The sequence below is a fragment of the Nelusetta ayraudi genome, unplaced genomic scaffold (genome assembly GCF_046127955.1).
Source record: "Nelusetta ayraudi isolate G7.1 ecotype Tasmania unplaced genomic scaffold, CSIRO-AGI_Nayr_v1 ptg000136l, whole genome shotgun sequence".
NCBI lineage: Eukaryota > Metazoa > Chordata > Actinopteri > Tetraodontiformes > Monacanthidae > Nelusetta > Nelusetta ayraudi.
Window position 1 is genome coordinate 5689861 of NW_027466186.1, and position 14427 is coordinate 5704287.

The 14427-nt window shown below is 42.7% G+C and overlaps 2 protein-coding genes across 3 annotated transcripts in view; both read right to left on the reverse strand.

Moving 5' to 3' along the window:
• cdkal1 (CDK5 regulatory subunit associated protein 1-like 1) overlaps nt 1–1714 on the reverse strand; it is a 196421-nt gene extending 194707 nt beyond the window's left edge. The window contains exons 1-2 of the mRNA XM_076012947.1: nt 1558–1714; nt 815–975 (exon numbers count right to left, since the gene is read on the reverse strand). Of these exons, the coding sequence (XP_075869062.1) occupies nt 815–969 (155 nt within the window). The 5' untranslated portion in view covers nt 970–975; nt 1558–1714. The remainder of the gene's footprint in view (nt 1–814; nt 976–1557) is intronic.
• Nucleotides 1715–1873: 159 nt separating this feature from the next.
• LOC142879320 (transcription factor E2F3-like) lies at nt 1874–13950 on the reverse strand. 2 transcript variants are annotated; one of them, XM_076012510.1, is made up of 8 exons: nt 13418–13950; nt 11336–11453; nt 10184–10314; nt 10005–10093; nt 7946–8108; nt 7571–7681; nt 6560–6698; nt 1874–5509 (listed from the first exon to the last, which is right to left on the reverse strand). In XM_076012510.1, exons 1-8 carry the CDS (start codon nt 13697–13699, stop codon nt 5220–5222), a joined length of 1323 nt encoding a protein of 440 aa, XP_075868625.1. In that variant the 5' UTR covers nt 13700–13950; the 3' UTR covers nt 1874–5219. The 2 variants fall into 2 exon arrangements, with proteins under 2 accessions (XP_075868625.1, XP_075868626.1); XM_076012511.1 differs by lacking the exon at nt 13418–13950 and adding an exon at nt 13056–13385.
• Nucleotides 13951–14427: the final 477 nt, after the last annotated feature.

Sequence of the window (14427 nt, forward strand, 5' to 3'; positions counted from 1 at the left end):
TCTAAGGTAAAGCAAACCATGTCGGATGGTGTGGCACGGAGACCGCTGGCCGCGTCCACCACACGCCAACTTTCAACAGCGGTGGCTATGATTATTGTACTGACTATGGATGATTATGGCACTGACTGTGGATTACTATGGATGCTGAACAGCTGTTATAGGCTATACTGCCTAACTGCACTATATCGTTTGAGTCCTGTTCTGTATTGCACTGCCCCCTGTTTAATGCACACTTTATTTATTGTTTTGATTTAATTTAATTTAATGTATTTTGTGCATCACAGTTTGATGCAATGCATAAGGGTCATCCTTTTGTGTTAATGGCTGCTGAAAAAAGGGGATGAATAGTTCAAGTTGGAGTTGAAAAGTAAAATATACAAATTTTGGTAGTACTAGTAATCATTGCAATGTAATGTTAGTTATGCCCATCTGTTATCTTTTTTGGGCTTGAGTTTATAATTATTTTTTTTACCCTGTGCATCTTTGTTTTGTTAGTAGTACTTGTCATTGCTCCAACACGAAAGCAAGTATTTGTCTACTCCCATGTTGATATGATTATTTAAAAAAATGGAAAAATATCAGTTTACGGTAGATTTAGAGCAGATAAGAAAATGTGCGATTAATCGTAAATTAACTATGGAAAACCATGTGATTAATCGGATTAATTGTTTTAATCGACTGACAGCTCTAATATATGTGTGTTTTATCTAAACGGGTGTCTAAAAGTAGACACATAGTGCTCATATTCTGCACATATTTATTTTCATACTAGCTTACTACTGATGACTGCCACAGTGTCAAACAGTTGACATACCTGTCAGTTTGGAGCTCCTCCGTGCTCAGATCTTTTTTCTTCCTGGACCTCGGTACGATGCTCTTCCTCGCTGACAGCCGGTCATGAAGGGTGGGCTCACTTGACGTCACCATGTCTTCAATGTCATCAATCAGAGAGTCGCATGCAGACGGCATGGTGATCTAGATAATGAGTCTGAGTTACAACAGGAGCTACTTACTCACTTTGATTTGCCTACATAGATTAAGGTGACCGTGCACTGAGAATCCTAGCAACTAATCAACAAACTGTTGAGCACTGTTAGTGTACAGAGCGCTACATCAGGAAGTTGTGATACAAGTATTCCTCACAGTGCTAAAAAAATCATTTTTGGTTTGCTGTTGTCGCGACTTTAAAGCCACATGCGTAGGAATAACAACATTACGCGTATGACTGCAATGGCAAAAACACAAAACGTCAACGAGCGAAGCTACATGTGATCCTACGCGTTGAAAGAACCGTTCTGATTATGTGAAATGACTTCTAAATTGAAGCTCGTCTAACCCAAATCGAACATTGCCACTAATACGTTACTGCTGCTGTTTAATTGGTTTGTATTATATATGTTTAAGACGGCTCCTTGATAAAAAAAAAATGGAAGCGCCAGTTTTGTTTGTTATCGTTTGGTAAACGTGTGCGTGAGCTTTTAGCACAGTTAGCCTCGTACGCTAGCTACTGTCCACGTGCGCTTTACAGACACAATGAAATAAGCGTCATCTTCATACCTGAGTTGCACCGGAGATAAATAAACAAAAAAATACAAATTCTAAGAAAGTCGTGGCAGAAAACTGGCAAAAACGTTGATTTGGACGCCAACAAAACACTTGACAACTTTCAGTCAGCCATGTTTGAGTCGCTACGGCAAACCATGAAGGACATACTAGACACGTGCGCTTCAGCTCAACCGCGAAATAAATCGTGCCGTTAAAGTTCCATTTAACATGACACATTGGCATACAGTTACCATTATCTCGTTTTACTTTTGAATACGCGCTCAATTTTATAGTTTTCCATTCAGAAAAACACATTTCTTGTCCTGTCGCATCATATTGCCTTTATTTAATGTTTTTTTCATTACAAACACCCAGAGTACAAAAAACTGGATTCAACCCCTGCCCCCCTCCAACACATACAATTCAAATATTCAAATTCTCTTTTACAGATGTTAAAGAAGAAACATAATATAACTGAAAACACATCAAAAGTCATCACATTAGTAAATTTTAAACATTCAATATCACACCAATACACTCACTCATGCATTCAAATTGGGGGAAAAAAAAAAAGCTAATGTGAAATTATTACAGCTGCTTTTTCTCTAATTTTTGGAAAGAGTCAAGCAATCCCATGAAACCCTTTTGCTTTAGACGACTTGGACAGAAAATTGGTAAATCAGTGTATTGTTTTGTTTTTTGTTTGTTTTTTTTTTTCTCTGCGAAAAAAACAAACAAAAAAAACATGTCAGTTCAATCTTGCCAATAGTTTACACCACGTTGAGCCTAAAAATGACTTTCTGGACAGCCTAAATACATCAGAACGACATTAGAAATGAAGAACCTGTTAAGTTTCACTCATAACACATTCTCAGACTCACTGGTATTAACATTAGTCATAGCAATATAAAAATAATGACCACACTTCATTTGTAAGCAATTAAGGTTTTCCCAAAATGTCCATGATGTCAAGTTGAATGAAAGCGAGAGCAAACCGTTTGCTTGAAATAAATGAGGAAAAATATATAGAAATCGTTTTTGAGTACAGAAAAACAGGCTAATTTTAGATATGCCTCCGGACATTGTAATTCTGTGCACTTTCAGTATATCAAATTATTTTGTGCATGTAATAGCGACGCTAATGAAATGCAATTTTGAGATTCTAGGCAAACAATAAACTTTCAAATAACAGCAAAATAATCTCCATCGGGTGAAAAAAAAAAAAAAAAAAAAAGCAGGACAGTTGCAACAATCGGAAAATAAAACAGACTGTGTGTGCACACAATTCAGCAAGAGGCCACCGTAACAGCAGCTAATGCTCTACAAACTGCACGCATGCATCAATTCTGGCATGACACGACTAACATGTTGGCTCCAAAAGACAGTCTGCATATGAAAAACTAAATAACTTAATAGAAAAGAGGGCTTTTCTGTCAATCTATTGTGTACCACAATAATTAATGTCTGCCAAACGAGACTAATTTACAAGATTACGTCTCATCGTTTCAGGGCGCGATCTCAAACTGCTGGGAGGAGAAAAGCTAGGGGGCGCAAAAATTCTATGACAATGCCGTTCCAAAGACTAAATACACACTGCGGCATACAACTATGCCCTATTACTATTGTCCGATATTGAGTGGGAGGTAGCCTACAGTACCTTGTGCACTGGGAAAAAAAAAAAAAAAAGTTTTTTGTTGGAAAAACTGTACATCATTTACACATGGCAAGGCTCACTCCTCAGCGAGCTCAATCTTTGACGTAACTCACACATGCTGCACACTCAAACCACTCAAGCGCACATTGATCGGGTCGGGGAGCAGTGAACAATAGCAGCAGCAAAAAAAAAATCACCCGCAGCCACGGGTCCCTCTGGTTCGTAGGTTTATTTTGTTTTATTTCCCTATCACCATCGTAATCAACCAGAACTGCTGTGGGGGCTTCGGGGGCAAACTATACGTATATACTTTACTCCCAATCTTCATTCATTGCAGTATTTGGTTTGGGTTTTCTTGATTACACACCAGGGAGCTCTTGACAGTGCAAAAAGCTGAGCCTGGGTAAATGTGAAATCTGGCTTGGGTACAGGCCAATATATAGGGCCAATGTAGCCCACATCTGTTTCCCTTGTTTTCTCATTTTGTATATTGAACAGGAGAAGCCTTTTCCCGAATGCTCGGAAGCAAGCTAGTCGACGGCCATCTGGTTACATTTTGTGCAGATGAAGGGGCGGGGGGGATTCTTGGTTCACTATTAAAATCCATTAAAATCATTTGCCTAAAAATATCAATTTACCAATCTGCTTTCTTTTAGAGCGTTAGACAGCCTCGCATGGGTGAGTGGCTGATAGTAAATGTTTGAAGCAGTCAGTTTTCACAGCACAGTGTAAGTGAGGTGTTGGGAAGATTTTTTTTTTTTTTTTTTTTTTTTTTTCAAATATGGCAGCCTCTGCTGACGGAGAGGACAGGAGGAAAAAACAAGCAGCAGGAGAGGGTTAAGAAGTCTTACATTCAGAGAGAATCAGTGAGAGAATGATTGAGATTTCACCGTGCGCACCGTTAAGGTGCACATCTCACTCCTATGACCGACCGGTCTGGATTTGCTGGCAACCTTCGAGCGAACTCGACGGAGGAAAAACCCGGAGAGGAGGCGGAAATGAAAAAACGTCCCTTTTCGATGTTTTCCAGAATTAAAAATTCTTTTGGACAAATGGAAGCTTGAGCTGAACAGAAGGAAATGGGGAACGTGAGGCAAAAAAAAAAAATATTTTGTGCACTTAAAACACCGGAGATGCCTTCAGAAGCAGTACTTCAACGCACTGATTTCACTTTGATTTAACCGTTACAGTCTCCGGCGGCACACACTCCAAAAAAAAAAGAAAAAAAAAAAAGTTGTACTGTTTCTCTTCGGCTGTCACATGGACCCCAGTGAGTTTAAATGCACAAAATATTTTTGGTCAACTGCAGAAAGTAGTTATGGTGGAACTGGTCTGCAACTGGAAAAAAAAAGTAGCGACGAAAAAAAAGCGCACATCTGAAGTTCTTCGCAGTTTCTCACGATTTGAAACTTTCCTACATTTGATCGCAGAAAACACTGTCAAAAAATCAGCAGAATTAGCTGCTAAAGTTCATATACCAACGGTGTGATGGCGCGTCGTCACCGAGAGTCTCCTCGGTGCCCCAAACCTCAGGCATTAAACACAAATGAAACACAGTCCGATGAGAAAATGCATCCCTGCGGAGAGACCGACGTCGACAGGAAAGACATTTATCCTGGTAAATTCACAAAATTGCAGGAAGAATTGAAGAAGAAATATTAAACATTCCACCCATTCAACAAACATGATGCTTTGGAACAATGATATTTCTGAATCTAAGGTGCACTTCATGTATAAAACCTATGCAAGCCTCAGCCATCTGAACATGTGTTAACACCAGACGTTTGGGGGGGTGGCTTCTTTTTTTCTTTGAGCTTGCAGACTTCCCAGAACACCCAGCGGAACCGCTTGCTGAAAGTAATGTGATTTTCTCTTGCGCTATAAAAGAACATGGCCTTTAGTCCCATTGGGACTGAAAATTTCCTAACGTTTCATTTCTATCCGTTTCCAATCTGACGGTCACAAGCTACACAGCCACTTACCGGCATGGCGAGCCACCGTTCCCATCGCTGACCTAATGCTAGCTGCACAGCAGATCATCCAGAGAGGGGATTTTATCAAAGTCACAGGCATCAAACAGATCGCTGATTCCCTGGTCATCCTCCAGAGACAGGAGGTAGTCGTCCTGGTCCAGAAGAGGAGGCGCCAGGTTGAGGAAGGGCCCCAGCGACGAGGGGATCTGGTCCTCCGTCTGCTGCAGGAGGCTGGTGTAAGGGGAGGAGATGGGGGAGAGCGTGGCGACGGACACGGCCGAGGACGGCGCAGCTGGAACCAGAGAGCCGTCGGAAGCAGCAGACACGCTTTTGGGATCTGGGGAAGAGTAAGAAACTGTGGCGGTCAGCAGGGACATCAGGGAAACACCTTCAGAGGTACAGGGGGAGGGGTTACAGGCAGAGTTATAATAGTTTGGGATTTTTCATTTCATTTTAGTTTAGTTTTATTTCCTTTTGACTTATTTCCCAACAATTTAGTTTGTTTTAATTAGTTTTTAGCGTGGTTTTGCTGGTTTTCATTAGTTTTTATATTTTCAAAAAAGCTTGGTTTTAGTGTAGTTTTTATTAGTTTAAGTTACAGTTCTAGTTGTTTCATACTTTGGGGTATTTGTCTGAGGCAGGAGTGATTATCAGAGGGACCATTGTCCAATAAAATTCAACAAAAGATAGAAGATTCAAATATGAGGGTGAGTTAACTATAACTGACTTTTTTTTATTATTTTTGGGTGAACTACTCCATTAACGAATACATACAAAGTGCATTACTGATGAAAACTGTGTGTGGCACTGTGAGACAAATCTGGTCAGCCACTTTGTGCAAGCTTCTTAAATGGAGGCTTGTCAGGTTTTTCCCCTTTAGAAGCAAGCCACAGATTTTCTCTCCTTCCACAGAGACACAGTCAGTCTCTTTCCGCTTTTATCACTCTCCTCGTCGACTTCGGACGTTCCCCACGCAGTGAGTCGTTCGTTAACCCCCTGCCGTGAAAGAGGGGCGACGCCACAGAATGCGAGGTGCATTTAGGTGCTGCTGCGTAAATCTAAAAATAAAAATTTCCCAGGCAAATATTCATTTGACAGAGACGATGCCAAAGGGAAATATGACTTCAATTTAAGTTTGTTTTAGTTTGTTTTTTTTAAACACACAAAATAGTGTAAGTTAGTTATCGTTTTTGTCTAGTAATTTTAGTTTTTATCTATTTGAGTTAACAAATTTTTTTTTTCAATTTTAGTTTTCGTTATTTTGTTGGTTTTCTTTAACGATTATAACCCTGGTTACAGGTGTGGTCCTGGTTGGTGATATAAACAAGCGCATTGGTGCCGAGTGCTTCTCAAACGAGCCGAGCAAAGGAAGGGAAAAGAAGCAAACCTTGCAGGACTTTCAGGAAAGGCGAGTTCCCGTTAATATCCATGCTGCCATTTTTCACAGGGCTCGGGTCGTTCTCTTCATCTGGACACAGCAGCACCTCTATTGGACCCTTGGTGCTGGTCAGGTGGATGGACAAACTCTGAGGGAAGGAAAAAACATTGAGATTAAAAAAAAGAGAGAGACGCGTCACAACATTCAATGGAAACATCTGCAAATCGCAATTGTACTTTGTCGAAATTTTAGGAATATCGCTTAATTTTGCGAAAAACTAACGAAACAGCTTAAATCTACAAGCATCCTGCCAGCGTGTTCGATCACAATAGAGAAATCAGAACAGTGGTTCGCTTCCTCTTCCTGGGTTTCTTCCCAGACTTTTCAGGTGTGTCCCGCTCTTTTACCTGCAGCCTCTTTGACCCAAAAGAAGTTAAAAAAAAAAATCAACTCAACTGAGAACGGCGTTCATCGGGGGTTTGGCGAGATGGCCGAGGTAGATTTCAGAGATGAAATCTGAGGGGCAGTGGAAAAAGCTTGCAATGCGGCTGAATTGCCGACATTTCAAAGCCGCAGTCTAACCAAGTTTATCTTGGAGCGATGCTTTCTAAGTCATCGTCTGCTACACTTGGCATCATTCAGCAATTAAGCCACTACTGCCATCTGCCATTAAAAATAAGAAATGCAGGAGAGGGGGGGGGGGGGGGGGGGAGCGTGAGCCTGACTGCTGCTACTGATTAGCCCAACACTGCCAGTAGAGGCTGTTGAATCAAAACCTAACATGTTTGAATTTAAAGTAGACAAACTAGCACTAAGGGCTCGCTCGCTTTTGTTTCACTCCTGCCCGACTGTGACAAGAGTTTCACCACGAAGCAGAGGGATTTCTGCATCAAAAGGAAACCTTCAGCTGCTGCTGCAACAACTCTTTGAAGTGACCCTGCTTTGAATGCGACCATCAGCGCCCCTGAAATAAATCCCATCCATTCCCACATCATCGCCAGCGAGGATGTGCACACGTACCTCGTCGGGGTCGGGAACTTCTAGTTTGGTCTCCGTGGGTGCTTTGACGACAATCACAGTCTGATCTTTGAGGTTTCCCACTTGCTTGATGTCTTGGTAGGTCACATAGGCATATGTGAAAAGCGGAGGGGTTAAAGAAGACACACTCGGTATGTTTCGACACTAAACACACAAAGTGTAAACACTTGTTTTTTGCTGACAACACAACAGGAGTTTGTTTACACAGGCTGCAGCACGAAATACATCAGAAAAACAGAACACTATCGCTAACATGAGGGTTGTTTTGTTTACGTATACAGGAGTCCACAAGTCCAGAGGGAGCCGGGAATCGTTACTATCCTCAGGATGAAGCGTCGGCTGAAGACAAAAAAAAGGATATTTCTGGTTGCTCGCAGAGTCGCTCATGTGTCTCATATCCTGGCTGCATCTCTGGATGAGCTGTTCCAGCTTCTGCTCCTCTTCCGCCAGCGCCGACACTTCGGCCGTCAGCTTCTGTCTCTGGCTCAGACTCCCCTCCACTTCCAGCAGACTGCAGCCCCTGTGTGGGAGACACGCCAGTTTAAAACACAAACTCCCCCCCCCGCTCCCCTCCACAGGAACAGAGAAGTCACGATGGAGGGAAAACAGCCATATTGACGAGTAGGTGTCATGAAATCCCAGGAACCCGACACAGGGGGGGATACAGATTTCAAATGACGCCTGAAACCATCGCGGGAAAAACTAAAATTGGGGCAGAAATTGTTAAATCCTTTTAACTGCGAAATAGCCTGGCTTCTGTTTGCGGGTGCACAATTTTAGGGGGCGTAGCTAAAAAAGGGGGAAATAAGTAACCTGTGCACACACTGTACAGTACCAGTCAAAAGTTGGGACACACCTGCTTCTTCTTTTATCTTTGCTACTTTCTACACTGTAGATCCATACTGAAGACATCAAACACATGACCAAGATATGTGGATTAATGTGACAAAAGAAAAATAATGTTCAATACCTACATGTTGTGTTATAGATATTTTATATGAAGGGTGGCTTTTCTAGATCATTTGAAATATAAAACTTGTTTGAGTTATTTCACACTTTTTGTTTTGCACACATTCCACATGTGTTCATTCATAGTTTTGATGTGTGACAATCTGCAGTGTAAATAGTCATGAAAATGGAAGAAAAACCATTCAATCAGAAGCGTGTGTCCAAACTTTTGACTGCTAGTGTATGTGGACAACCAGCCCAGACTCACTCACCTGACTGCAAACATACCATGCAACACCAATCCACAACCATGTTTTCATTACAATGCATGGAGGCTGCCACCTACAAATTTGCAAAATTGCTGGAATTTAACAGGGCAAGTTTTTCTTTTTTTTTAATCTCGGCTCTCCTTGCCGGCGAACTTCCCTTCCTGGAATGCAGCGTCTTCGCTTGCGGCTCATTTTTGAGGGGCAGTACTTGCAGAATTTGCCTCGAGAAGCGACGACAGGAAGTGACTCAGAATGTGCGAGCCAAGGCGGAGTGTTGTTCAGCTTATCGAGTGCCACAGACTTTTTGTCAACGCTGCAAATGATGTGTATATGTCGAACGTGTTCATTTTGCGCTAACGAACAGGCCCGTCGAAGAGCGCACGTCACGCAGCAAAATTGCCAGAATTTGGAATGCAGAATGGCATGAAACTGACGCCGTCGCTCCCACTGCGTGACCGAGTGCGCACACGCAGTGCTTCCTGTGTTTGCAGCGGAGATGGCGTCATGCCATCACTTCAAAACAGCGTGAAAAGTGGCAGAAATATATTCGGCGAATAAACCCTGACGTGGTAGAAAATTCAGCTCATGTGACCCACAAGCTGCATTTAACACATATGATTTAGTCTTGGTCTATGAACAGCGTTCATCATGGCTAATGCAAGCTGACCAACAAGAATAATGGCCAATTTGACCAAGTGACAGTAAAGCCAGTTGGCTGTCTCTGCCTCCTTCTGCCCATTTCGGTTGCCTCCGCTCCTTGCAGCCCCCCCCTCCCCTCCCCACATGGAGCCGTCCTGGGAAGTAACTAACTTTGTGAGATGCATCACGTCTGACCCTCTGTCTCATTTCTGCCGCCTCGCTTGCAATCCATTTCCTGAAAAATGTACAAAGCCTTCCTGTTCTGTACAATGAGTCACCGTGACGCAGACCAGTATGATATTGCTTAGATTATTCACGGGCCCACATTTGGAAATCAGGCAATCCAAAAACATTAAGCCACAAAGACAATACCGTCAATTCATGAAGCTCATTGGCAATGACTGTTTTTTTTGTTTTGCTTTTTCTAATGACCCTTAAAAACTGTGAAGTGATTCTTTCACCCATTACTTGATGCTAAGAACAGAAAAAATAAATGCAGCTCCATCATCCACAGGTCCTCGGTGTGAGATTTGGCCCGAGCCACACGCAAAGCTACTCACATCCACTGGATGTTGTTCTTTGATTTCTTCTTGATGAGGTGAATGCCTTCCAGCACGTTGGTGATGTCATACAGGCGCCTTTTTTGTACCTAAACGGTCAGAGAAACTTGACTTAGCGAGGCCCTTTAAGTGATCAGAGTTGAAGCTTTCTGAGAAGTCATTTTCCTTTCAAATCTCACCTGCAAGGTTTCAGCCGCGAGATTGAGATCCAAAACGCCATCGGACGACTGCGCTAAAAGGTCCACAAACTTTTTCGTTAAGAGGCCTAAAGAGGTGTCATACCGGGTCTTCTCTGGTGGAGACTTTGGCGCTGGAGAGGAGAGAAGAAGTTCAGGAAGGGTGAATTGGGTTTGCTTAACAATGAGTTTAATGACTGAAAAGTCACATATGGCTGTTTTTTTAACCTAACCCCAACAAAAGGCCATGCAAAGCAAGTATAAGAGCTGACGTGCAGTAGTTTTTTTTAATTCACTGCTAACAGCTGGATGAGATCGGTCAAGTTTACGCTTTGCGGAAAAAAAAGCACATCCACCTTGCCAACATTAAACTGTCAGCGCGTTCATTCACTTTTAACTTTCCAAAGATTCCATCACCAATAGGCCTTGTTTTTTTAATAGACACACAAGAGCGTGAACCTGCTACTACAAGTTGCTCTTAAAGAAAACCATGAAGAAGGCACTACAAGTTGTAAACAACGACAACTGATAAACAACAATATATTCATTAAACAAAAAAGAAAACAACAGTGAATGAAGGGTTTTCTAAGGCAATGTCAGCCATTGCAGCAATAGGAAGCTTCAACCTTACTAAACCCATTTTAGTCAGTTTAATTCATTTTGGTCGGGGGTTTGAAGCAATTGGGAGTTTTCTTTTCCTCATATTAAAAAAGACTTTCTGTGGGCTCTTTGTCAGAAGGACAGACGCAGTAAAATTAATTCAAATGATTTACGATACATTTCATTTGGACGGCCAGGTTAGCGGTTTCTTCTTAACAGCCATTTTAGTCTTTTTTTTATCCCTAATTTGTGTGAAACTGGGGAAATTAATGGCAAGTGTTTTTTGGATTTAAAAAAACTGAATAAATACATAAACCTATTCCAAGAAATCCTGAGGCCAGAGCACATTCTCAAAATCTGAATTCTCAGTTCAATTCGTGAAATCACGACTGCAACCATAATCCAAGAAAGAAGTAGTTTGAGTTTTGGAGAAGAGCAAAATAGGAATGCTTACGCTCGATGCAATTTAGATTATTTGAATGATGCACAAATTGACAATTCTCCTAGATTAATCCTGGATCACATGTCGTGCAGAGGTTCAGCAGTCGCGCTTACTTCGGGGTGTCTTTAATCTGGTGCCATTGGCTGCTGTCGCTCCCCTGCCCCTTGGAGTCCGGGTTGGTTCCAACTGGTATTGGTGGTCCGAGTCATCCAGAGCCAACCGCCGTTTTGCCTATGAGGGAAGGCAAAGATACCGTATATAATATCGGGCAGGATAACGACAACATGTTGTCTCCACCAACAACCCATTGCGTAACTCTAAAATATGCACTTTCAAAAAGAAATATACGAAAATAGCATGACCAGTTTGAGTTATAGGTTATCTAAAATAAAGGATTGTAATCAGCCAAGATAGTTCACTTGCTGTCCTGAGTCAGGCTCCCACTCATCACCGGGGACAGCGCAATCAATACAAAACACTCAGAGGCGGTTAAAAATTACCTTTCAGTGAGGTTCAAACTTAAATTGAAGCTTTTTTTCCTCCCCCGAGAGCTCGAGAACAGTCCAAGACTCCCACCGTCAACTGATTTCTCTGAGCTCATCAAGGCACCAACTCACAAATCTTGACACGCTGGACGTTGCCCATAACCATTTCCAATATACCATGCAAAAACTTTTGAAGCTTCCTCTAACTGATTCCAACTGTTTTCTGCACTTGTCCGGCCTGAATAAGCTTTTGAACAACTTTGTATTTGTGTTTTAAATCAAAATAATATTGTTTCAGTGACTCACTGAATTGTGTTGCGTGTCAGCTGACACGGGTATGTTCATCACCCACTGTGTCAGTTAAGAAGACAGGCAGAAATGTTTGCTATAACACTGGGGACCATGTCAAGGCTAGCAAGAGCTGTTGTGCTGTCAAAGCTACATTTTGATCACGCCAAAAGGTGAAGTAGTGACCAGTAGTGAGTAGTCTCTTCATGCAAACAACTCCTGGACTTGCTGGTGGAAATCCATACCAGTCTACTGTCTTTGAGCAACAGCAGGGTGTTTCCCAGCCCAGTTTCCCTCCAAAAAGGGCTTTTGAGGGGCTTCATACAAAAAAGCCTCTGAAAATTAAAATTCTACCTAGCTTGTGATGTACCTCATCTGTGATACTTCCCAAAAAAGCAGTCTAGTCCAAGACTGGGACAGGATAAAATGCCCTCTGTTGACAGTCAAAATGTCAGCCATTTTATATCGGCAAGCAGCTCCCCCCCCAACCCCCAGCTTGCTCGTGGCCACAGCCGGAGATATACAGGCTGCTTTACTTCATAAAAGATGAATAGCCGGTAACACCCTCCAAAAAATGCTGCTGTAAACTATTTTGTGTGGCTTGTGCACGCAGAGAAGCGACAGGAAATGTGCAGGGCACTTGAACGAACAAAGTCGAGTTTCACTTGATGAGAAAGGAACCACATCTTTGCACTTTATTCACAAAGGGGGGGAATAATAAAAACACATACTTGGGCAAAATAAAAGGTCGACGTCGACGACGTACTATGTCCTATGATAATCAGTTTGCTACTAGCATTGGGAGCTAATGCATTTTCGAGCTTTATCCAAGTTGGCTTGACTGTTCAAAGACGCCTTCGGGAAAACACATCTCGAGTAGTTTAAAAAGTAATGCGTAGCTTTAACCACTCCTAAGCCCATGCCTTTGCAAGTTTAGCCACTTGTGTCGTATTTGCGAGCTATTTAAACAAAAAAGCTGCACAGCAAGCACCCCAACCCCCCCTACATTAAGACACCAACAGCAGCCACTAGGCCACCGCTAACATTTCTCATCTCTTACCAATATTTCCATCTGGCTTGTGAGGGTGAAGCGCACTCAAAAGCACCATGAAGTTAGCCTAGCGCGCTATTCGGAAGCACCTTTTGCGTAACCGACTGCGCGAAAATGCGTTAAACTTGTCGTTTCTCCGCACTTAAAGTCAACAAAACACTTCACTAAGCCACTTGGGGTAACTTAGCTGGCGGTGCCATAGTTAGCCACCTCGCTACGCTGAGTGCTGGGATTGCCCGGGCTAGGCGGCTAGCACCGTTAGCTCCCCGAACAACAAGCTCCACTAGCCTAGCACGCTAACATTTTGTCGCGTTTTGCGGCTAGTTATAGCGAGCTAAACACGTTCAAGACGAGCTTCGTAAGATGTTTACCGGAGGTCTTCCCAAAGCAGGTCGATGTCCGGCTCCGTTTGCTGCAGCTTGTTGCGGAGTTGTGTAAATGTTGTTTATCTGAGGTTCGGATAAACACACATTTGATGTCTGTGTAACGTTGCAAGGCGGCGGTGTCGTTATTATTTGGATAAACGTCGCGTTGGGTTGAGCAGAGTTCAAACGATCCGAGAGAGTTGTTAAAATTATGTTATTGTCCAGAGAAGAAGCCCCAACCCCTGCTAAATACACTTTGTCCGGAGCCGAGGAGATCCCTCTTCTCATCTTGCGTATTCGGGGTAACCCCTTTCTTGTCTCTGTTACTTTTAAGCCTTTGTAACTGCTAATCCGCTGAAATGGTGTGAAAAATAATCACTCCAAAATGAAGATGGGAGTTTGATTCATCGACCTCGGTGAAGTATTTCCCCTTAAAAATGTGCATTTAGGCAGATGCAACGGATTAAAAAGTAGCGCAACTCTCGTTTCCCCCGACTAGAAATGGCTTCAGGAAGCGGCCTGATGAATGAAGGGATACGGTTTACGCGCTCAAGAGCCCTCCCGCGAAACTCGGATTTCCCGGGAAAGTTTCAAACGAAATTTACATCCTAGCCGCGATTGGTCCGTCCGAGTACAGTCCCCGCCTAGTTCACGGCCCCGCTAGCCAACCGACGTTCGAAAATCAGCGCTCCACGTGTTCATTGGCAGGTGTAAACAGGCGACGTCAGCAGTCACGCCTCGTGTGTGTTCTCCGACTGGGCGCCAAGGGGCGCAACAGCCACAGAGATGCGAGTAGCAGCAGACAGTCTGCTGGGGTCGGTGCAAGGCTCAACATTCGACATGATCCAATGGCGAAGTGTTTCCTTTAAAAAAAAAAAAAAAAAGAAGAAGAAGAAGAAGAAGAAGAAGAAGAAAAAGAAAATCTACTTTTTATATTCGCCCCTCTGGATTTTTCAATTTGAAAACAGTGCTTGCCTAAAATGACAAAAATATTTCCGTTGCTGACAATGACGATC